Source organism: Pelobates fuscus, chromosome 13 (assembly GCF_036172605.1).
Source record: "Pelobates fuscus isolate aPelFus1 chromosome 13, aPelFus1.pri, whole genome shotgun sequence".
Classification (NCBI taxonomy): domain Eukaryota; kingdom Metazoa; phylum Chordata; class Amphibia; order Anura; family Pelobatidae; genus Pelobates; species Pelobates fuscus.
Genome location: NC_086329.1, coordinates 34,566,505 through 34,591,603, shown reverse-complemented (window position 1 = coordinate 34,591,603; position 25,099 = coordinate 34,566,505). Strand labels below are relative to the sequence as shown.

At 39.4% G+C, this 25,099-nt stretch overlaps 1 protein-coding gene across 7 annotated transcripts in view; it reads left to right on the top strand.

Annotated features, from left to right (window-relative positions):
- Positions 1–25,099, top strand: part of EML1 (EMAP like 1) — a 149,599-nt gene that overhangs the window by 53,880 nt on the left and 70,620 nt on the right. The window contains exon 1 of one of the 7 annotated variants that reach the window (XM_063439767.1): positions 7,670–8,252. The exons of the other annotated variants lie outside the window; for them this stretch is intronic. Within the exon in view, the coding sequence (XP_063295837.1) occupies positions 8,183–8,252 (70 nt within the window). The 5' untranslated portion in view covers positions 7,670–8,182. Of the gene's footprint in view, positions 1–7,669; positions 8,253–25,099 lie in introns of those variants that run through there. 7 annotated transcript variants of the gene reach the window in all.

Below are 25,099 nucleotides of genomic sequence, written 5' to 3'. Positions count from 1 at the left end.
TTATGTCGTGGGGGACAGGGTTTTGCTTTCCACGTGAAATATTCGCCTCCGGGTGCCTTCTATGAAATTGGCCCCCCGCTTTATTGGTCCTTATCGTATTTTGCATAAAGTTAATCCTGTTTCGTATGCCTTGGGTCTTCCTACGAATCTGCGTATTCCTAATGTCTTTCACACCTCGTTGTTGAAGCCTTACGTATGCAACCACTATACCCGGCATACGCCTCCTCCCCCTCCTGTCTCTGTGGAGGGTCATGAGGAGTTTGAAGTTTCTGCTGTTCTTGACTCTCGTTTCCTTAGAGGTCGACTTCAGTACCTGGTGCATTGGAAGGGCTATGGGCCTGAGGAGCACAGTTGGATTTCCGCTGACGCTGTTCACGCTCCTCACCTTGTGCGTTCTTTCCATTCTCGTTTTCCTGCCAGGCCTGGCCCTCCCTGCCCGGAGGGCGTGTCCTCAGGGGGGGTACTGTAGCGGTACTTACCCTTTCCGGGGTCCGGCCGGGGTCCTCTGTTCAAACTGTTGTGCAGCAGCAGGACCGCGCGCAGCTCATCCGACGGCTGTGACAGGAAGGCTGGCAGTGACCGCGAGAAGCGGTCACGTATCCCGCCTGACTCTAAGAGCGCGCCGCGGGTATCAGGCGCGCTCTTAAAGGGGCAGTGGGAGCCTAAATTGGCAAAGGCCTCCCATTGGTCCCTGTCATGCCACACTCCCCATACACTTACCTTTTGGGGGCGTGGATATGACAGGGGCCAATAAAAATAGATGTTAAGGTATATATACTCACCTTTTTCCCTTCGTTCCTTGCCCTATCGTGGTTTCTGTTACAGTTCCCTTTAGCGCTTGTTGTGTTCAGTTGTGTTTCTTCGTACTTGACCTTGGCTTTGTTTCTGACTACGTTATCTCTTTATCCTCATCTGTTCTGTTTGCCGGCTTGCTGTTTACTGTGTACCAGACCCGAGCTAGTCCTAGTTTACTCTGTCTCTTTGTGCCCTTGACCTCGGATTACTCCTGACTCTGTACTCCTCTCATATACGTCGAGCCCGGCCATTCTAAGGTCCGGTAGACGTATCTCACCTCTGTGCTGTCTTCTGTTTAGTTGAATCCTGCGTGTTGGGGTATATTTTACACTTCTTCAGCAGACTGTAGTGGTTATGGTGCTTGGAGTGTGGACAGCATGATAAAACAGGCCTGAGCATCTAAAGAATTAAAGTGATAATACACACTGTTTTTCACAATATGTATTATAATTTTTTAATTCAAGAATATGACTCTTAAAGACCTCTTGCAATTTATAGAATTGTCTCAATATTTTCTAAAGGAAATGTTGTTATGCTTCTTTAACTTTAAAAAGGTATAGATCCCATTGTAGTAATCTTAGAGGGTCGTACATAATTCTGATCATTGTCAGAATATTACACTGTATGTAAAAATATATTAAGGAACAGTCTCAAGTGTAAAATGATCAAGAAAGCAAATTTGTGGATTTATTGTTTAAATTAACTTTGTTGCATCTGAAATACCCTTGGTAATCATTGCGTTTGTGTGAATGTCTTTAGAAGATTATTGCGTGGAATTATGTTAACAAATATTGGATTGTGATAATACCTACTCAGGTCGATCTTGAACATTCTAAATATTTGTAACAGTATGTAAATAGTTTAGGTTTTGCTAATTATTTCTAAGCTTCTCAGCAACAAGTTAGCCTTTTTTTTCATATTCAGTTTTATTAAGCATTTTGTTTGGTAAAATATGAAATTAACAGTAGGCACAGTACATTATTAATAAAAAATAAATGAAATAAAGTATAAAAAATAAGTATTATTTGGAAACATGAGATTATTCTTTATATTAACAATGTGAGCATTCAGTATGCTAAGATATGTCCTTAAGTACTGATGTAACCGCGCCAAAACATTGAACATGGGGAAATGGCAGATGCGTCAATAAGTTAGGTGAGGAAGGGAAATATAAAATGGGAAAAGAGAGAATGACTAGTTTCATACATACTCTCCACATATCAGGAGGTCATCAAAACCCCATTTGCTTAAAGGAACACTGCAAGAACCATAACCACTTCAAAGCAATGTAGTGGTTATGGTGCCAGGATGCCCTGGCACACTACCATGATAAGTTGTCATACCATACAGAAGCGGTTTGATAACTTAGTCGGGGTCCACCGGGTGCCAGTCATAGCTTCTAGGAGAATTTGCACTGCAGGGCTGGCTCCTGTGCGTCCAACTAGTCTTGTCTCATATTCCACCCATTGTAGAGAGCTGCGGAATTAGTTGACGCTTTATAAATATTGCTTGGTGCAAAATGTTTCTGGCTCTCCTCGGGAGGTAACTAACACCTGGTGGACCCAACAAAAGTTGTCAAACCATTTACAAATGATCTGACTACTTACCTTGAAGGGGTTACCAGGGCCCCTCTGGCACCATAGCTACTACAGTGCGTTGTAGTAGTTTTGGTGCTTAGAATGTTCTTTAACAACAGCCCTCTTGTCTACAAGCACTAAAGCAGGACAAGGAAGAGATTGAGTATAAATGTTGTTGTTTTTTTAGTCCAGTTTGATATATATAGAATCAGGACTTGAGAGTGCCTTAAAGGTATTCTCAGTGTGCAAGCTGTTATTTTACATGAATTGTCAACCATTCTATACTATTTCTATGAATCTAACACCTTCTTCACACCATCTTTCAAAAACTGATACACATTGGGGGAGTGGATAGCAGAGGTAAGAATTTTGAAATGAAAGGAAAATACCTACTGCTGTAGCATATTCACAATCTCAAAGCTGTAGAGCTAGAATTAGGAGACTAGGAACCAAGGGTCTCTCAGAAATGTACGTGCATATATACACATATTGAGAATGTTACACAAGTGGTATGGGATCCGTACACACAGCAGTGTATTTCCTGACAGGTGTCTCATTCATTCTATCTGGAAGTGGGTGGAGCTACAGAACAAAATATTTTTGCTATTGAATAACAAAACACATATCTTACATAATTATTATTTTAATTTTTGCATGATGGTTTATTAGGTGTATTACACCAATCTAGCAATATTTTCTTTTTTGCCATTGATTATTGTTCACACTTTATCTAGGGGTTGATTATAATGCAAAAAAAAAAAGGAAAGATGCCCAATGGCCACTTGCTGTAGTTGGCGCTCACTCTGACAGCAAGCAAACAAAAGGGTGGCATCATCTGATTTAAGTGATTGCAAACTGCTATTACACACATCTTTATATAAAAAAAATTAGAAAATCATTCTGTTTGTTTTTTTACGTTGTAGATGTATATTACTTATATTGTCACCATATTTGTTTTTTATGTAACAATACAGAATGTTATGATCCAATTTTTGTGAAATCTCTGTATTTTATAGATCTAGTGGAAGAATACAGCAAACTGAAGAAAAACTGCAAAACGCGTTGGCACTTTTAAAATAAATGTTGTTTAATATACATATTAGAATCATGCTGGCCAATTTTCTGTTTGAGGTGGAAGTAGCAGGGCTGCCAGTTGACACTGACTAATAGACCATTTAGCTCACGGCCAGTAATATAATCCAAAAATTAAATGATGAAACACAATTATTATTATGGTTCCATTTTGCTATGGCACATAAATATGATAAATGCAGCCTGGTCTCTGCTAAAATACATTTAGCTCAACTCAGCTCCCATTCTATAGCTGTGTCTGCTCTATCGGATGACATTATTACATCAAGCAATGTGCTGGGGCCTAGTGTTCATAAGAACCATATGTTCTGCTTTGGCACCAATGCATTCCCCTTCTTGTTATTGAGCTGTTAGGACTCCTGAAAACATTTTAACCCACTCGAAGCCAGTTATGTGAACATGCACATCAAGGCTACAAGGACAGAGCTTCCATTCTTCATGGCGTGTTTTCAAATGAAGTGATAAATTAAGACCGTAAAGAGTTTAGGGCCTGTTTTAGATCCAAGAATTTCAGCAAAGATAGTTGCAGCTTTTCTAGGAATCTATAATTCTAATTAAAAAGTGACTGTGTGCAATTTGGGGTTTCCAAGAGACAATAATAGAGTATGTGGGGACCATTTAGAGAGTGAGGGTTGGTGTCTGTGAGTCATTGTATCTAAATTATTTATACTTTTTTTTTTTCTGTGTGGTTATGTTTATAGTTATACCCACCGCCTGAAACATCACTGACTCCCAGAATCCCAGTTCATATTTACTGTGACTATTTAGAGCCAGACTAAGATTGCCCCCAGTCCTAGTCAGGGTGCCAAATTGGGACTCACTCCAAGAGCACGCTCTAGTGGTTATGGTACTTTGCATGTTCCTTTAAAATTAATAAAAAAGGAAGTTTTAAGGAGTGGTTGACACCAGTCTCCTCTCTAACATCATGCATGAATAAATATATATAAAACTATAAATGACACTCAATCAGACTTGCGTCCGACAGATTAAAATTATTTTTATGATGATACTGCAATAAACTGAGCAACCTCACATGTGCTTTTATACAGTCTTTGAAAGGTTGACACACCGCACCCCAGTTTACAAGGGAATGTTTAAATTCTAAAAAACATAGCTTGTCTGAACAACAATAATCATTAAAAAATCTTATTTAACCACAGATAAGGTTATTCTGCGGCTCAATTGTATTCACAAAATTCTAGTTTCAGGTCATTTATGTTTAGTGTTAGTGCTTTGTTGAAAGATAATATTTTTGTGCAACGACACTGATAAATCTACTTTTCCATTAAATAAAAAATATATAGTATCCTGATTTACACCAGTACTTAACCAGAGGGGACCAGGAACATGTATTATTGTAATTAAGAGGAAAAAGAGTTTACTTTGTAATCTGTGTTATGGTAGGTTGAGCAGCCTCATCCTGTGTGTTAAACCCCACTAAGCATTAGAACACTGGCATTAAGTCCCATATTCAGCCTTAGGCTGTTCCCAGGCTTTTGCTACATACACATGGCACAAACAAATCTACTCTGGTCTCGGTCTGTGAGCTGATCTCCCACTTGCTTTACAGATCAGTGACTTGTTGCATTTTGAAACAGAATCTGATCTTGTCAAAAAAAGGAGTCACTGAAGCTTCAACACTGGGATGATAAGCTATGTTGCCTCTCTTAAGGGGAACCAACATTTTAATTTAAAAGGTCTTATATACTGTAAAAAAAAAGTGTGTTTGTTTGTTTGTTTGGTTTTAGAAATAAATGGATTCAATTTACTAAAATGTAAAGGTCTACTCCAACCAAAAACTGTTTGTTTTTTTAAAACACTGCTTTGATTGTAATAACCCTTGCTTCATACCTCGAACATTTCAAATGGACATGTTCATTTTAGGGGTGTGAGTGGGGTTTCCAGGGGCGATTTCTGATTTCACACATTTATTGTAGATTAAAGACACATTACTGGGAGTATTATTGCTGTGAAACTCTGTTATACACACAGACACACCAACAATACGGAGCTCCTAGAAAAGAGGGACATTGGGATAAAAAAGAGGGACAGTGGTATTTGGGCTCAAAATAGGGACTGCCACTCCTAAATAGGGACACGTGGGACATATATTGCTGACATTGCCTCTCCCCCCAACCCCATTTCTGAAAAAAATATCTTCTTACGGTGATGTAATTCACCCTCAATGGATGGCATGGGATGTCCTGGAGGAAGAAATAAGGGAGGACTTGGACAGCAAAAAAGGGAGGCCATGCCGCAATTGGTCATCTGTCGCCGAACCCCACAGCGACCCATCCCTAATTCCACCACTTAACACGCCTCTTGGCACATTCACAGTTATTTACAGACACACACAGATATGTACACATAGACACAGACATGCAGACACACACAGACATGCACAAGCACACGTAGGCACAGTTACACACACAGACAGGCATACACAGTCGCAGGTAGGCACACAGGCACAGACAGGCAAATACTGACATACTGGCGCTTACAGGCGCACACAGACATGTACAAACAAGCAAAGGCAGGTACACACAGACACATGCACATAGGCCTATGCAGGTACACACAGACAGGTACACACATGCATAAACAGACAGTGGGAGAATATAGTGTGTGTAGTGGATGTAGTGTGTGTGCTGGCGATGCAGTGTGTGTGTGTCTGTACTAGGGATGCAGAGTGTGTTTGTGTGTGCACTGGGAATGCAATATGTACGTGTAGGCGATAGGGGTTGTAGTATGTGTGCAGAGGGGGCGAGATGTTTTGCTTTGATAAATTTCCCTGTTATCTTGATAATATTTTACAAACAAATTAAAATGGTAAAATAAAAAATATGCTTTTAAAGTTACTAAAATTGCAGCATCTGCACATGCAAGCACTGCAAGAGACAGACCCGTCCCACCAGGAAGAGTCCCCATCAATCAGGAGTCTTTCATTCTGGACTATAGGTTGGCCTCTGATATACTGCTGCCTGGTAGGATAATACATAGTTCAGACTCATCTCAGTTCCAGTCATCACACAGAAATGTGTGTGTGAGGGCAGCATGTGTGTGATGGAAGGTGACTGTGTGGTGCTCTGACTGTGTGTGAGACCTGTGTCACAAGAGACAACTTTTTGGATTGAAACTGATTGTTTTTAATGGAAAACTCGAAGCTCAAAAATCTCTACTTGTTATGGGACCAGGAGTGCCCGGGTACCTTCAACAATGTAAGTGGTCGATTAGTTTGCTAAAAGTTTGACAACTTACCTGGATCAGTGACCTGCTGTCTATGGAGGAAGTGACCAGCACCTGGTGGACCTCCAGTAAGTTGTCTAACAGCGAGCAAATGTTTGACTCCTAACACTGGGAAAGTGCCAGGGTATTCCTTGCACCATAACAACTACAGCACACTGAAATGGTTATGTTCCTGAGTGTGTTCCTCTAAATAATATCCATATTAATATATATGTTATTAGTCTATAAAACCATTACCGCTGTATCCTGTATAGGAGGGATGTAGAGTTAAAGGGCCACTTTCGGCACCATAACCGCTTCGCCTGAAGTGGTTGTGCTGACAGGTGTTTGCAGGCTCCGGGTCCTGCATTAATGTTAAACAGTTGACTCACCTTTTAGCAGAACTGCTCAGTTCTTGGCAGTCTACAGCCAGGCCCTCACTTACATTGCCACAAATAGGGGCCATGCTGCAGGCTGCCAGGGATCAAGCGTGTCAGCTAAACGTTGAGCAAAACGTTTAAACAGGGATTATTAACTGGCGCCCACAGGTTCAAGGCACCACAACCACTTCAATCAGTTGAAGTGCTTATGGTACCTACAGTGTCCCTTTAATTGTTACATTGAACACAAAGGAATCTGTATCCCTTGCAGCTGCAGGTGACAGATTCAGTAAATCTTGAACTGTCAGAAATTCAAAGTTAATTTAAAAAAAAGAAAAAGAAAACAAGGTGTAACTACAGCAAAGCTGGAGACATTCAGTTTTTTTTCTTTACAGAACCGCAAAAATATTTTAGTCCAATTTGTGCTATTCATAGGTATTTCCTTTCCCAGCAATTCCCAGTTTAGTACATAAGCCCCTCTGTGATCTGCACATACACCCTTTCTGGTTCAAAGTTCTAAAGGCAGCAGCTACATTCCACTGATGTGGGGCAAAGTTCTAAACTTGGAACGTTGACAACCGCTACAACCTCCACTTCTACAAAGCCCTCCATGACATGGCAAGGCTGAGATGGGAAATGCCCTGACACGGGAAGGGTTAATGTGAGAGCTCTTCTCTGTGTCTGAGACGTCTCAGCCGGGAAGTAGGGGCGGGGACACCGCAAGTTCAAGTCCTCATCCCAAAAAAAAAAAAAAAAAAAGGGAGAGCCAGCCTCTCACCCACTCCCCCTACTGCTGCAGCCAGACTGCCTCCCTTACTGCTAGGTAGAGGCAGGAGCACACAGACAGAGCACAGGGGTCTCTGCATCCTTAAACCCCACTGAGCCCCCCATCCAGGGTGCAGACAGCAACCCCTTGCAGCGGTTGTCATGGTAACCGAGGGAGGCTGCAGACTAAAGACAGTACCTCGACCTCAGGGAGGAAGCTACTGACCCTGCCCGGCGGAGGAGCAAGGGAGAGAGAAGCGGGGGGTCACACAGCTCCCAGGAGCAAAGAAGGGGGGAGAACAAGGGATCTGACACCAAGAAAGGAGAGCGGATTAAAGATCACTCAGCATGGAGGACGGATTCTCTCCTTATAGCAGCAGCCTCTATGACACCACCTCTCTCTTACAGTTTTGCAATGGTAACTAAATGCCTTATCATCTATACTAGCTTCTCAGGATTCCTATGTTTTTTGTCTTTAAATTATTGCATATTTATTTTTCTCTAGTAACGTGGCTGCAATATATTTTCTTCCTCTGGCAGCAAAGGGTTAATTGGGGTGGGCTATACTTTTTTCATTTCCAAAATGTGAGTGTCAAGGGGAGGTGGGGGTTGTTGTCATCATTACTATGTGAACTGGTGTTTTCCAATCTCCATTACTCCACTGCCCCCTCCTCTCCTCAAGGTGGGTTTGGATAATATTCCTAGTTAATTACAGGTGTAGCTATAGCAATGATGGGGTTTCTCAGTATCCCAGCTGTGGTTAAGTTAAAAGCTAGCCTGGAGTTGTGAAACAGGGATTGCTGTGGGGGGGATCATCACTGGAGAGCTGCATTCAATGAACAAGCTCTCATTCAATGTGGCTGTTGACCTAAAGTCCATATGGTGCTTTCATTTTCTCTTTCCATTGACTAATAATGAAATCCAACTCACTTAACCCCTTAAGGACCAAACTTCAGGAATAAAAGGGAATCATGACATGTCATGTGTCCTTAAGGGGTTAAATGGGATAGTCATGGAACTGTGGAAATTTAATGGACTAAAAAATGTTGTGGATTTTTTTTTTTTTTTGTAAATTCTAAATCGAATTAATAAACATGCTTTCAAATCAGCATTACTTCAAAATCAATTGTAATAACTCTTATGTTTGTGTAACTTTATTACTCTGGGGTAGAAACATACCTTCATACTTTGCAGCTTCATGCTAATCAGATAAACTTAAATTTATGCTATGATACAGATTTCCCATAAAATTTATTTCTTCTTTAGAAATGTGCTCTAGATCAAATCACACAGACATAATATTAATTTTAGGATATATATATTATACTAATACTATACAGGTGATGCATTACAGTATTATTTTTGTGTTTACATTGTGGAGAGTTGTATCGTGTTTGGCCTTGCCACAATCTTTTCAGTGTGTGTAATATATATTGCTAAACACAAATGCAAACACCAGTCAAGCCATAAGACAGAAATTTAACTTTAACAGTGCTCTCACTACTGCAAGGGATTCTGGATAGGCATATGCAAATGAGCTCAACAAAGAACCACATTTTTGCCTCAATTCCACTTCATACACACATATACTGTGTGTGTGTGTGTGTGTGTGTGTGTGTGTATATATATATATATATATATATATATATATATATATATATTATATTAATGTATGTATGTATGTGGAAGTACAGGCTGCACTCACGGTCTTTAAATTCAATAGTGCTTTATTTCATCAGATAAATAGATCCACGTTTCGGTCCACACAGGGATTTTCCTCAGGATCAAGTGACTCCTGAGTCATGAGTGCAAGGATACACACATTGTTGGTGTGTGTATATGTATATGTATATATATATATATATATATATATATATATATATATATATATACTGTTACTTTGGCATTTATTTCAGAATTGAGTGAATTTTGTCTCTGCACTGTGAATGGTGACTGAGTACAGTCTGGGTACCATTTTACTTTTACAACCTAGCAGACAACAATTCCTATAATCCTGAATGATGCTAGTTCCAACACTAATTTCCTAAAATCCTATACACTTCAGATGCTATGGACTGCATTTAGAATTATTGTTTTATTATTAATAGCTATATTCTACAGCACATTGAATACCAAAAAGTATTGTGCAAAGTCTCCAAGTATTCATAACTCCTACCCAAAATATAAATGTAACTTCCACAACCCATATCCGAAATCTATTTGTATCTTCCACGACCCCTACCCGAAATCTAGGTGTATAGTCTACAATCACAAGCCGAAATCAATCTTTATCTTCCTTCTGAAATCTAAGCCTGACTTCAAAAACCCTTAGCTGAAATCTAACTCTATCTTCCCTAAAACCTAGCCTACATCTGACCACAAATATTTACCTCAATAACTCCAAGTCTTGAGCTACCTTCCATAGCCCCTAACCTTTAACCATAACCACATAATTCCTTGTTTTACACCTAATAGCAAGCAAGGAAGATCAAAGTTAGCACACTTGTAATGCCATGAACTACATGTCCCATTGAGGAAAGGATAAAAACTCCGTAACTGAACCTATACTGCCAGTTATCTAATGATTGGCACTAAAATGAATGCTTTGCAATTTCAGTGTTGATATTTCGAGTTTGCTGTTTTGACACGCATATCAACGTTTGAAAAACGATACCAGCTCTGAACACCGTACCTGCATTTTTTTCAGTCTGTTTAACTACTTGATAAAGTTAGTTTAGACTAGTTTCCATTTATGTCATATTTCTGCTGGGTCATATGAAAATACACCCGTGAAGTTGCATATTATTTTGTTAGCAGGTCCCCAAAGAGTACACGTATTCTCTGTGTGGGAGACATACAGGCAGAAATTTAGGGGGTTTAGGCACTTGCAAGATGGCGGCTATGTGTTTTGGGCCTAGTACATTACAGGAGCATGTATTTGCATCTAACGCATACTTGATCTGCACGTGATGCCTCGATTTCTAAAGTGCAATATTTATTTATTTGTAAAATATTTTACCAGGAAGGATACTTTGAGATTGTTCTCGTTTTAAAGTATGTCCTGGGTTCACAAAACATTGCATTGATACATTAGGGTACATTAAATACAAAAACAATATTAATACAAAATATATCCAAAATTTAACATAGAACAGGTAAGAAACATATAATCAACCATATCCCGTGTTATGCGATACTGAAATGTAATTTATTTCTAAACATTAGCACATTAAACCATAGCTTTGCTTTTCTGGGGCCTACAACATTTACAAGCACCAAGTGGGGTGTTTACTTAGGTTTCTGCGATCTTGTACCTGAGCAGGATTACCCGTAACGCCACCCAAGGCACTGCCCAGGGGTTTGGAAGGGTCTCTGGAGACATTAGCCATTCCTATGTGAACAATGAAAGGGACCCCAAACGATTAACTTGCTTAGGATCCAGTGGGATCTTAATCCTTCTCTGTTCTTATAACCTATATAAAGAGGGTTAAATGGAAACGGGTGCCTGACGTTTTGAATCACTCCACTTTTCTCCATCTTTTTGGCTGAATTATTTTTTTTTAATTGTGTTTCTATAGCTTTTCACTGGCCGTTCCGTTTAAACCCTCCCCATACTGCAGAAGCAGAGAGGACGGAAGTTGGATGGTCGAAATGACTGGTACCGGAGTCCCAACATCTGGGTTAAACTGTTCTAAAATTGTTTAAATCCTTGTACGAAGAACAGTTTCCCGAAACTCCTGCCCCTATAAACTCTTCAATGAGCTGAAATTGTTATGGAGGCGAGAATGTACCTTTTAAGTAATGATCAACACCTAACTGTTACTGTGTAATGGAAACCGAGTACAAAAATAATGCTTCATGTACAGACAATTCCAAGTGTCTGTACATCATCTGTGACCAACACTATCCAGGTTATCCACTAGACAAGAGTATGAATTGTAGGGTACTTCAGTGAATTTCAAATTTCAGGCCAGAATAGCCAATATGGAAAAATTTTAATTTCTAACATTTTGACGTAAAATTTTTACTTCCTCACCAACATTGCTATCTTCATCCTTCGCCACCCTTATAGCCCGTCAACTTAATGCTGTTTACAGGGCATTTGCTCTTGGCTGATAGATATTCAGCTAGGCCCTAGTACCGGTCCTGGAAGTCAGGCAAAGCTTATGGGGTTTATCCACTAAACTCCATCTTGTAGAGGGTTGAGATTTGAATGTCAAACTCCAGGAAAAACATGATTGATTACTATGCAAACCAACTGGCGTGTCCCAGCAGATTGTTCCACTGTAAACCATTGTCCCTGAAATTCTATTAATATAACCTTCTAAATAACGTTACTTATCTATTGAAAATAATACCCCTTTAATGAAATGAGTAGATTAAAAGTTGGCCTAATAAATTCAAGCCGCAGAAAACATTTTACTAAGGTTTCATAACTTTTTTTTTTCTTTTTTTTTTTTTTTTTATTCTTTAACTCCAAGAAAAAATAAGTGTTGCAATAAGTAACAATACCTCTACTTGGCATTAAAGACCTCAATCAGAGTTGGGTAGAGGATCCCCCAATTTTATTTAGAATTTGAAGACCCAGATAAGTAAGAATGTCTCATAAATCTTTGTGTATCTACTACAGTTATCAATGAATATGCCCTTATCTGATTTTGCACTTTAATATACACATAAAATGAAGGTATTTAACAGGTGACTGTTTGAATATGCTTTCAAGCACTTGCTATGCATCATGGGAATTGCAGTTTTTAATAGCTGGGTGCTGTGTACTTGCAGTCCTTGGTCTGTAGTTAAACTAAACCTGAAGAGTCATGAGCAGGCACAACCCCCCCCTCCCCCCCCCCCCCCCCAGATGTTTTGAACTACAACTCCCATGACTCCCTGGCTTTCTGTTTCATTCAAAGAATCATGGGCATTGTAGTTCAAAACATCTGGGGGGGGGAGGGGGCTGCAGGTTGTGAAGGCCATAATTAGGGTGACTAACCATTTCTGCTTAAAATAGGCATTTAACATTGGCCTAGCTGGTTTAGCTCTAAATGACCCAGTTTTTCTGTCAGTTTGACACTATTTTGAGAATTGCCTTTAAAAGTTTTGGTCCCCGTAAAAAATTCACTGAATGCATCTGTTTTTGTTTGGTTTAAAAATGATGCTCTACTCTTCTTGAAACTACAAGGGACGCTGAACTGTGTTGGCTAGAATTTATGCAAGCAAGGGCGTTGCTGGAGGGATGGGGAATCACTGTGAGAGAGTTTATCCAACGTCTTCCTGTGGTTATGTTCAAAACAGGCCTGTAGTGAATCTCCCAGCGGCCTCTGAACTTGCTCTGCATTGTAATAGGTTAAGCTGGGGGTAGCGTGATGCTACACATCAACAAAAGGCAAACCACGTTATTTCTGGATGTCTGAGCCACAGTATTAGATTGAAGAGATGCACTTTCTACAAGTTTGACATTCAGATGACCCAGATATTGAGTGGTTAAACCAGTTATGTTAACTCTTGCAGTGACTCAATCTCTAATGACCTTTCTTCACTTAACCGAGAATTCTGGAACATTAACAAATTAATTGCAAATCTGAGGGCAAAAGAGCAAAATAAGAAAATAAAAAAAAAATCTGTAGTAATCCTATAGGGCAGTAAATGTAAAGTGTATTAATGATACGTTTGATTATTTTCATATTGCTGCATGGCATTCTGGGAGTATTAAGAAAACACATTTGTACATAGGGCAGAGATGTTCTTTTTAGCTCAAGTCCTTCACGTACCAATGTTGGGTGCCGTACTGAACACTTAAAGCTGTACTGTCGACTGTCACCCATTGTACAGAAATGGCAAAAAGTGTATCTGAAACTGCATTTTGCTAAATTTTACAAAAAAATCAGCACATACATAAAGTAATGTTGTCACTAATGTATTGTTTGATATCTTTGGAACATCAATTAAATTCTAACAGTCTAAACTGACACCGTTGTTTTAAAATCTTCTAAATAATTCTCCCTTTATTTCACTTTCATTTATTTAATTACTAACCGGTTAGCATGTTGCTTGAAACAAAAATTATTAGCATTGAACTTTAGATCAACATTGACACATTTTGTTTTAAATTTAAATTGAAGTGTTTGTCCGAAGTTTTTGCCAACCCTTCCTTTGATAATTGTATGTATTGTATAGAAATGCTTTTATTTTATTTTTTCCAAGTAATAAAAACAAAAAACTTTAATGTTTTTTGAAGGTGCTCATTTTGAGTGATCCACTGGTGTCATGGAGTCTGGCAGGTGTCCTTTTGATGTAAGCTTATCGGGCAATTATTTGCGGAGGGTTTCATGCATATTCAATTTGCTGAACATGTGAGTTCTTAAATTACCCACTGACAAAAACTTGGGACATTTAGTGTTGTTCTAGGTATGAATGCTGAATAAAATTTTATTGTCATTAATTGCTTAAAACAAGGGAAAGAAAATCATCTAGCTGTAAGCTATGATGAGCGTATTTAGAAAGGACAGCTAGCAATTTGCCTATTGGCCCATATTACACGTCACTATGTAGTTGCTTTGCCATAGAAACATAGAATGTGACGGCAGATAAGAACCATTCTGCTCATCTAGTCTGCCCAATTTTGTAAATACTCTCATTAGTCCCTGGCCTTATCTTATAGTTAGGATAGTTTTATGTCTATCCCACGCATGCTGAAACTCCTTTACTGTGTTAACTACCACTTCAGCTTGAAGGCTATTCCATGCATTCACTTCCCTCTCAGTAAAGTAATACTTTCTGATATTATTTTTAAACCTTTGCCCCTCTAATTTAAAGCTATGTCCTCTTGTTGTGGTAGTTTTCTTCTTTTAAATATTGTGTGTGTGTGTGTGTGTGTTGAATTCCTTTATATATTTTAGATGTTTCTATCCTATCCCCCTGTCTCCCGTACTCTGTACAATGGCATGAGCACTTCCCTCTTTCTACTGCTAATACCTCTCCCTATACAACCAAGAATTCTCCATATACAACCAAGCCATCTGTATTGGTAATCTATAGGATTATTGTAATCTTAATTTTTTTTTTTAATACTTAGTATCCCTCTCCCTTGTTTTCTAAATTTGGTCTTTTGGAAGATAATCTAATGTTTCTTGTTCTTTTATTTAATTCGCTGTTTGTTTTTCTTAATATTTATATATATATATATATATATATATATATATTTGTGCGATTGTTTCCATTGCTGTCTTAACCTATATAGCTGTCCTATCGTCTCTTGGAGTACATCATCATATGCTGAGTAACTATGCTTTTAATTAATGATGCATAAAACCGTATGGGTGCATAGATCAGTGATGAGCTCATCAGAGACAAGTATAAATCAAACTGCTCTAAAGAAGTCCCACGTAAGCATGAATCCTCAGCAAACTGCTAAACCCATTAGGATTCTGCTGGTAGCCAAAAAAAAACCCACATCAGCCTGGAATGCAATTTTCAAATGGATTCTGTTGTCAGGCAGCACAATGTGTGTGATCTAGTGCTCTGGTTTCTCTAATTAGATTCTGCAACAAATGAGAGAATCTATTTTAACCCCTTGGTGACAGGCGTACCAGCAATACACACGTCTGGTCCTAAAGGGGGTTAATAATTTGAAAAAGGTTTATTCTCTATCACCAATGCCTATCCTTCGTACATTTTGCATACGTAGGCTTGTTTTGTCTGCGTGTACCATCTATTGTGTCTCTTTCAGGAATAATATTACAGTGTTGGGTATCGTTGCCTACTGAAATAGATTTTTTTTTAAAATTGAACATGGTCGATTCAGTTATACACAGGTAGGGTTGTGATTTAATTATGCTTACACGTCTAATTATGCTTGCACACTTCTTATGCAACATTTGTTTGGCAAGTACATTCTTTGCAAGTTCCAGTCCACTAGTTAATTAAATAGTTAATATATAAGATTACAAGAGGTTGAATAAATGCTCCAAAGATTTCAGCAATGGACGTAATTAAATATATCCTCATTACTGCGAATTGTGTTAAGACTTGGAGAGAAATTATATCACAAAATTAAACCAGGTTTGATCACCTTTGCAATAAGTCTAATCTTTCTTGGTCATTTTATCCCTGTAGATTTTTTTTTGGGGGGGGGGGGGGGGGTGGGGGATGGGGATAGTTTCTTTTGGGTGGCAGGTTTTATTGTCTTGTATCTATGTTTTGTTTGGGAATGATGTTTCACATTGTCCGACTGGCTCTAATCCATTTCGTGATGAGTCACATTCCCAAATGATGTTTGAAGGCGCGCAGTTTGTCATTGAAATGGCATGTGCTTGGCTAAGGTAACTCTATTTGTATCTCCGGGATGTGTCTGTAACCACACAGACAACGATCGTCCAGAATACTAGCCAAAGAGCCAGTGGTCATAAAAAAATATAATTAAAAAAAAGTTTTCAAAATGTCCTCATTTAGTAGCATATAGCAATGCAGAGATATAGAATTATTAATTCATGCTTAATTTTAGTATGTTTAAGTGGGAAGTTTCACTCACAGAATTCTGGAAATTAGCTTCTAATTAGGCAATTAATTGTGTATAACTTCAAGAGATTTGTTAATCAGTGGAATACCGAAGGGGATGCTAATGCAGTGTTCTTCAGTGTTACACACCCTTCTAATGTTCTTCAAAGGGTTAAATATTAACCTAAAAACTTTGAATGCCTTTGGGCTTGAATAACTGTTGTTGAACAGCACGATCAGAAATGAACGAAGGTGCAGTCAAATGATAAACCCTCGGCTGTTGCAGAACTGGAACACAAATTATAGGGATGTGCATGGGGAAAAATATTCGGTTCGGCATTTCAGGTAAGTGTAGAGTTAGGGGTCGGAGTGGGGTTAGGAATAGGCTTAGCGTTACCCTACCCCAACCCTCTCCTGTTTTGCCACTTTTCAGAAATCCGAAGCAGTTCGGCACTTCCAAAATTTGGCAATTCAGTTTAGTTCAGAAATTCTGCAATACAGCAATTTGGTTCGATTCGGCACTTTGGACATTCGTAAGCATCCGAATTTCCGAAATTCATGCGAATTTGCATTTGGAACGAAACAAATTGCACATGTCTAACAAATGATGCTGTGCAGCCTTGTGTATCTATACTGGGCCAATACAAAGAGCTTTCATGTAAACCTGTTTATTAACAGAGCTGTACAAAGGATCCAAGGTCCGTCACAGGGGTGATCTCTGAGCCCAGGCTCTGCATTGTCACATGACATCACCAAGTGGCTCACAATATGTCTGGTTCTAAATATGTGTCTTAGTCCACCCATTGTACAGTGCTGTGGAATTTGTTGGTGCCTTAATACTAACATGCAAATAATGATTTATCGATTCTCACCCATTGCCTTCATGACTCTGGTTTAAACCCGGTTTATAATACTTTGTGTTCCTGATCTATAGTGTTCCTTTTAACATTGGCAACATATGCTGTTTATATTATCAAGACAATTTTACATATTCACAATTCACAAATCGGACTTTACATAGGACACGAGGTCATGCGTCTAGACTGGAAGAAAGAAGATTTCATCTAAGGCAAAAGAAAGGTGTGGTTTTTTTTTTTGTGTTGTGTTTTTTTTTTTTTTACTGTAAGAACAATCAGGATGTGGAATTCTCTGCCTGAAGAAGTGGTTTTATCAGAGTCCATACAGATTTTCAAACGGCTACTAGATGCATACTTGCGAAAAACAGAATATTCAAGGATATAATCTTTCAATATAGGGAAATAACTGCTTGATCCAAGGATAAATATGACTGCCATTCTGGGGTCAAGAAGGAATTTTTTTCCTAGCTTGATGCAAAATTGGAAGTGCTTTAAACTGGGTTTTTTTGCCTTCTTTTGGATCAACATAAAAAAGCAAATGTGAGGAAGGCTGAACTTGATGGACGCAAGTCTCTTTTCAGCTATGTAACATATACATTTTTTATTCTCAGTTATTTTTCATTTTATAGCCCTCTTAAGGCCTTGCAGTTTGCCCTTTTTAGAAGTAATTTATCTGACATTTGGGAGGTTACTTACATCTAATCTCCCTGCACTCCCAGAGTTAGAATTGTTTAATGTTTGAGTGACTCACCCATTGGTGTTGATGTCTGCTCTATGTGGCCTTTTTTTGTGCTTTCTCCAAAACACTATTTCCACAGATAGTTTGTACAATGGTGTTCTGTGCAGTACAAAATCAAGAACTTGAATTTTATAAACCATTATGTCGGAGAACATAGAATGGCCAGATTCTTGCATAGATCACCAATTTCACTTTTAAACAACTCAATGTGTTTTCCACTATTCGTTTTTTGATTTGGAAGTTTTACAGCCCATTGCAGCGAGAGGATGTAAATGCCAGATTCCTTCTGCACTGTACATAACACTGTTTGTTCATAATATTCCATGGTTCGTTGACCCAAGAAATTACTAAATTACTTGAGTTGTAACATGGAAAATTTTACTAATAAGAGAAAAAGACAAAATGTGGCAAAGCCTAGGAGATTCATTTACAGATCTAGTGTACAGAATAACGTACAATCTTGGGCATGCCTAATTGTGTTCGGAAACTGTGAGAGGACGTCAAAACTACCCCAGCAGTGCTGAAAGAATGCAGTCTGCTGACTTATTCCTAGGATTGAAAGTCACTGGAACTTCTGTTCTCATAATGCTCATTATGCAGGTTTTATATCATGGGCATCCAAACTCACAAGAACGTTATCAAATACTTCACTGATCCAAACTGGAATTTAGCTAGATAATGTAAGCAGCGGCTAACTTTAAAATTTAGAGCATACTGTTGCATTTTTTTTTTTTTTTTTTGTTTAACAAAATTACCAGTCCTCTAGATCTACATCCATATGCCCTTGGGTAGAAATGCTATAATGTTCTCATGTGATGGTTGTGAAGTTATACCTGGAAGAGTGTTCCTTAACTCTATCATTTAAGTGAATAAGCATCTGTGGGTTAGCTAGAATGGCCCACCATAAGAAGTGTCTTGTTAGTAAATCCACCATGTAATGCCCCATTAAAGGGACACTCCAGACTCCAGCTTGCTGAAGTGCTTTATGTGTGAAGAAATTGTCACTTTTATAAATTAACCTGGTTAAACCCCCTTTTGCTGTCAATCAGACAACGGATCCTGTTACTTCCTGGTTTGGTTATCTAAGTGGAACTAAACACAAGAGGCATCAACTGCCCAGAGCACCAGCCTTGCAAAATAATTCTCATTGAGCTTCATTGGAAATCTGTGATTGGACAGCCACAGAAAGTCTGGGCGAGGTTAGAAGGGGAGGGCTTGCAAAGGCTGCAGACAAGAGACTTGGGAAGCTCTTTTTAGATATACCCACCAATGATAAAATGCAGAAATAAATGTGTGTTTTCATGGGAGGTATATCTACTAAACAGTGCTTTTATTTAATTTATTTTTATTTGGGTCATGGAGTATCCCTTTAATGTGCAGAATGAACGATATTAGATACAGTAGAAACAAAACTGCAGATGTTTGTGAAAAATAAATTCCCATGAGGCTTAGCCTGTCTTTAGACTAGTAAACAAACCCCTGGGATAACAAGAGTTGCGATTACCAAGCAACAGTTAGTAGAGAAGGCTGGTAGGTGATCTCTTCCGTCCAAGAGAGTTCACGTAAGGTATGGATGTGGCAGCGAAGATACTTTGTAGCTCTGTTTTGGATGAGTTAAGTTTTAGAAAATACTGCGACCAATCTCCTGGAATTAAACAAATTTGATTTCATTTTATTTACAGATTTGGTCAATTTAAAAAAAAGTCATCCATATGTTTTATACCCGTCTCATTTAGGCTAATTTATATGGAATTACTTAAGGTTGTTTAAATATTTGCTGAATTCCATCCCACCTTACTTTAGCAGTATGTGACCTAGAAAGGTCGTCCATTCATTAGCTGTAAGAAGAATAATAAGCAGGTCTGTTTTGGAGTGGCTCTTGATTTAAATTTCCCATTCTGGTTGGGGGAGCCTGAAGCAATCCTTTTATGTAAGGAAGCTTTAGACTAACTTTCAGGAAATCCCACAGGAAAATAATTGGGGAAATGTTAATCACTTTGTCACGTGTACACCACAATCACTTCTAAAGCACTGCAGCCGAATCTAAATTCACAATATTACTCTGACCAGGTTTAAACTGATGGGGCCGTGTAATGTAGGACTGAGAATGTAAATCAGGGGCTTTGCACATATATTTTACTTTGAATATATGTAATAGTTTGGGATTCATGCTCTAAACATTGATTGTAGTCAAATGAGCAGGACCATGCTTCCAGATTTATTGTATAATACAGGCAGACATTAGTGCTGTATGGCATGATAATTCTAGATACATAGCATGCTGACTAATCTAGCTAGTTAAAAATATTATACAGAGACTAAAGTGTCGACTATACATATAGTCAATGGAATTCACTGCTGAAACTGGAATACAAATGGCCTAAATAAAGTCCAGGATTCCTTTTGTGTATTTTGTTTTATATTTGTGTTATGTTTTATTTATTTTTTTTATTCTTTTTGGTCCATTCTTTTATCCATTTCTTCTTGATGTGGTTTTCATTTGGGGCTTAATTGTGCTGTATCAACTTCTCAGAAGATTTAAGAGGTCCTGCAGGGGATTTAGCTAGCCTACTCTGCACAAGGTCACCTGGAGAAGAGAACAGCCAGAGATAAAAGCTGAACTCACAACTTATATCTGTGCAAGCTATGTGTTCATTGTAAAATTATGCATCTCGTTCATGTTCCCAGTGGGGAATACCTGGAGTGTACAAGGGATGGCTAAGCATTTTTTTTTAATTCGATCATTAAAACTTGCAGTTCTGTGTGTAGCTACAGAGCAGGATTAATAATCCATGTATAACAAAAAATATGTTTCTGCAATAGTAGTATGTGTGTGTGTGTATGTGTATGCAGGGGATGTAGTGTGTGCGCTGGGGATGTAATGAGTGTCTATACACTGTCTGTGTATATGAATGTGTGTCAGTGTTTGTATCTGTGTGTCTATATATGTGTCAGTGATTGCATCTGTTTGTCTGTGTATCTGCATGTGTGGCAGTGTTTGTATCTCTCTCTGTATATCTGCACATGTATCAGTGTGTCTGTGCATTTGTGTCAGTATATGTATAAGTATATCAGTATATATCAAACACTGATGCGCGCGCACACACACTGATAAGCCTGCAGATACACAGACATACACACACACAGACTGACTCATACAGATACACACACTACATACATACATAGACATATACACACACTACACTTACACATGCAAACAGATACACACACTACACATACAAGATACACTATGCACACATACAAACTCACAGATGCACACTCTACACACATGCGCGTGCACACACAGATGCACACTCTACACACATGCGCGTGCACACACAGATGCACACTCTACACACATGCGCGTGCACACACAGATGCACACTCTACACACATGCGCGTGCACACACAGATGCACACTCTACACACATGCGCGTGCACACACAGATGCACACTCTACACACATGCGCGTGCACACACAGATGCACACTCTACACACATGCGCGCGTGCACACACAGATGCACACTCTACACACATGCGCGCGCGCACTCACAGATGTACACTGTACAAACATGCGCGCGCGCACTCACAGATGTACACTGTACAAACATGCGCACGCACACAGATACACACACTACACAGATATACACACACATTACACATAGATGCACACATTAAAAAAATTAAGCCACCCAGCAGTTTACCTTCTGCTGGCTGTGGCTGGTGGGAGTTGCTCTCCTGGTCCGGCCCCATTCTCGTGTCTCCTTTCTCCCTCGCTGCATCTCAGTGTGTGTGTGTGTGTGAGAGCTGGGAGGAAGTGAGCGGCTGTCCCTTCCGCCTTGCTCATAGGAAGGGGCCCGGTTGCGCTGTTAAAGCGCCACAGCACACGACTGGGCCCTTTATTGCATATGTCCATCGAATGGCCTAAGAGCATGGGCCACCCGATGGACCTTCACACAGGTTACCAACCCGTGCAGTGCTGCTGCACTGCCACCAAGGGTTGGGAAGTTCTGTTTTAGATGGTGACAGGGGTCAAAAAAATGCCACCCCTGTCCAAGTGCCGCCTGGAGCCATGGCTCCACAGTGGTCTATGGACGGGTCGGCCCTGGGGCGGTGGGAAGCAATGCGCATGTGCGGCGATGGTCACACTCGCATTAGGACTCCTCCTCCCTGCCCACACATAGGAAAGCATTATATAATGCTTTCCTATGGGGGTTTTGAGTGAAGCCAGATGTCCTCATTCATAGCATGAGGCCGTCCCCCGTCAGTTAGATGCCTAATGACCCACAAGTCCTTATTGTGCCTAGGTGTCCAACCCACTGATAACAGTGTGGCCTGGTTGCTGTCCGCACTGCCGGTACACCGGGAGGCAGGGAGCCCACTATGTTCTGTACTCCTGCTGGACAGCTTCCTCGAGTACCTAGCCGTGAGCCAGTCGCCGAGCTATGATGTCAACCCGGCATCGGCATCACTGCTGGGCACTTGCGGGACCTGTGCGGTAAAAGCACAGAGGTTCCAGCCTAGCAGCAACCACTGGCCACCAGGGACAGAGGATCCATTTCAGCCCTCCCAGAGCATGGTAGGGAGGCTGGGTGGACCTCTTTAGTACTAAATGTGTGTGTGTGTGTGTGTGTGTCATTTTTTTTGTATTTTTTTTTTTTTATATGTTTTGTCAGTGACTCTGTGTGGGGGGAGGGGGTCTGTGTGTATGTCTGTGATTATGTGTGTATTTGTGATCATGTGTTTGTATAAGTGTGATTCTGTGTGTGAATCTGTGATTATGTGTATGATTTTGTGTGTGTGTGTGTGGATCTGATTGTATGTATATATCTGTGATTGTATTATAGGTCTGTGATTGTGTGTGTGCATGTGACTGTATATGTCTGATTGTGTGTGTGTGTGGGCCTGTGGTTATGTGTGCATATGTATATACATATGTATGTGTTTAGTAGATGGCTCCCTAATTTGATATCCTTAAATATCCCAATCACACAAGGATGAAAATAAGGGAGTTATCTACTAAACAATTGAAATATCAAAATTAAGAAAATGGCTTTTAAAGTTATATTCCTTATATATATTATATATTTGATGTGTGGCCCAACACAATTCCTCTGCACTGAAAGCGGCCCAGGGAAGTCAAAAGGTTAGATAATCATGCTCTTGTGACTGTCTGTTAGGTTGAGGTGGAGTTAACCCTGAAAGGTAATTATTCGACTTTATTAAAAAGTGCAATAATTACCTTTGCAGGGATAAAGGGACCTGGGACACTGCACCCAGACCACTTCAATAAGCTGAATTGGTTTGGGTGCCTATAGTGTCCCTTTAACCATCCCTATATGAAGGACTGGTAACCTATTCAAGCCCCTGTAGGGTCCTAATCCTTCTCTGTGTAGCCATGTCTGAGACAAGTAAGGCTGCCTTCCCATGATTTCTTACAATGTTCTTTAGGCAGGGATTTCCTTTAGAAAATGTTGTTGTATTCATTCATAGCCTCCAACGCTACAAATCTGGCTTTTGTCAGTCCTGTTTGCCGCCTGTTTCACATCTGCATAGACACTGTTAGGTATGTGTGTGGTTTTATTTTTATGTCTCTGACCTAATTCCTTCTTAGTGCTACCTCGGGAGAAATTGTCACGTCACGTGTTGTCACAAAATGCTAAGCAGGGTCATTTCTTGATGCAATTTCTATTAAGTACCTGTCTGGGAGGGGAAAACACACGAATTGTATTTTATTTGGCAATTAACAAAGAAGCTTTATGTACTGGATCATGTTCCACTTTGTGTTTTTTTTTTTTTTTTTAAAGTAAAATTATTACCATTTAAAGTGTGCATGTACTGGCTTATTAAGATTTAAACATCTGACAGAAATCTAAAGTGGAGATATTCCTGTCGTGTTTCTAATATTTCAATGTTCGTTTTTGTTGAGTTAAAGTCTCATTCACTCAGTACAGCCTTACATATTGCTGGTAATAATGTTCCATCATTTAATTTTATTTTGTCAATGTTCCATAACCTCATTAATGGAACAATCCAAGCACCATAACTACTTCAGCCCACTGTAGTAATGATGGTGCCGGGAATGCCCTTGCACCCTCCCAGTGTAAGTAGTCAAATAATTTAAGAATGGTTTGACAACTTACCTGCTGGTTGCTGTCCCTCTTCTAGCCAGAGGTTCTGGTAAGGCGTTTCATTTAGCTCTGTTGCGTTAAACCCTGCTCCTCTAGGTTTAGCTCAGGCAGAGAGCTGCTGGGTCTCTGAGAGGCTGGGAGCTGCACCCAGCGTGACCCCAGTTTCGTTGGCACCTAGTGTGGCTCTTTAAACAAGCTTTCACTTGATTATATTGTGGGGTTGTGTTTGTGGTTTTTTTTTATTTAAAAAAAATTATTAAAAACTAATTGCGAAGATCCCTAAATAAGAGAAAAATAAAAGTAATGAAACAAAGTATGGGCTGATCAAATGTTAGCATCCCAGAAATAGAAAACCGCCATGTATTGAGGACACCGTATGTATCACTGGAAACATTTTAATAATTGAGCCAGTATACATTATTTTGCTATAGAAGCCTGTATACCCTGATAGCTTTGATAATTTTGACAAATTTTGTATCTTAGTATTGGGATTTGGTGAGCACAATAATTCACTGTTCTAGCTGATATGGAATTATCGTAGTTTGGAGATTACATCATGGAAGTCTGTTCATGCCTAAATTTCACTTTCAAATGCAACCCAGTTATAAACACAGTAGCACCCACAGTCCAACACATTTATTTTTATTGTGATCACACAATATATTGTAATATCTGGTTGTGACAAGAATGCAGTTTTTAGTTTTTTGGTAAAAAGTGACATTTTGTTGTTCTCGTTTAGCATATGGTACCAGTTGGCTCTCATGTCTTGTATAACCTGACCGTTTCCTGCTGTTTGTCAGACAATACAGACGTAGAGTATGTATTTGGCAAAGATTGTAATTACTGAACACAAGGAGCAGGGAGAGGTTTTTTATTGATGTGCTTGCTGTACTCTGCTTTGAATACATTGCTTGGCTAATTATTGCTGGCTGCTATGGGAATAATTAGTTACATTTGTTCGTAGCAAGTCAAAACTGCATAGAGTGTGCAATAGTCATTGAGAGGCTTTATGGAATTCATAAAGGACCAATGGTATGCAGTACT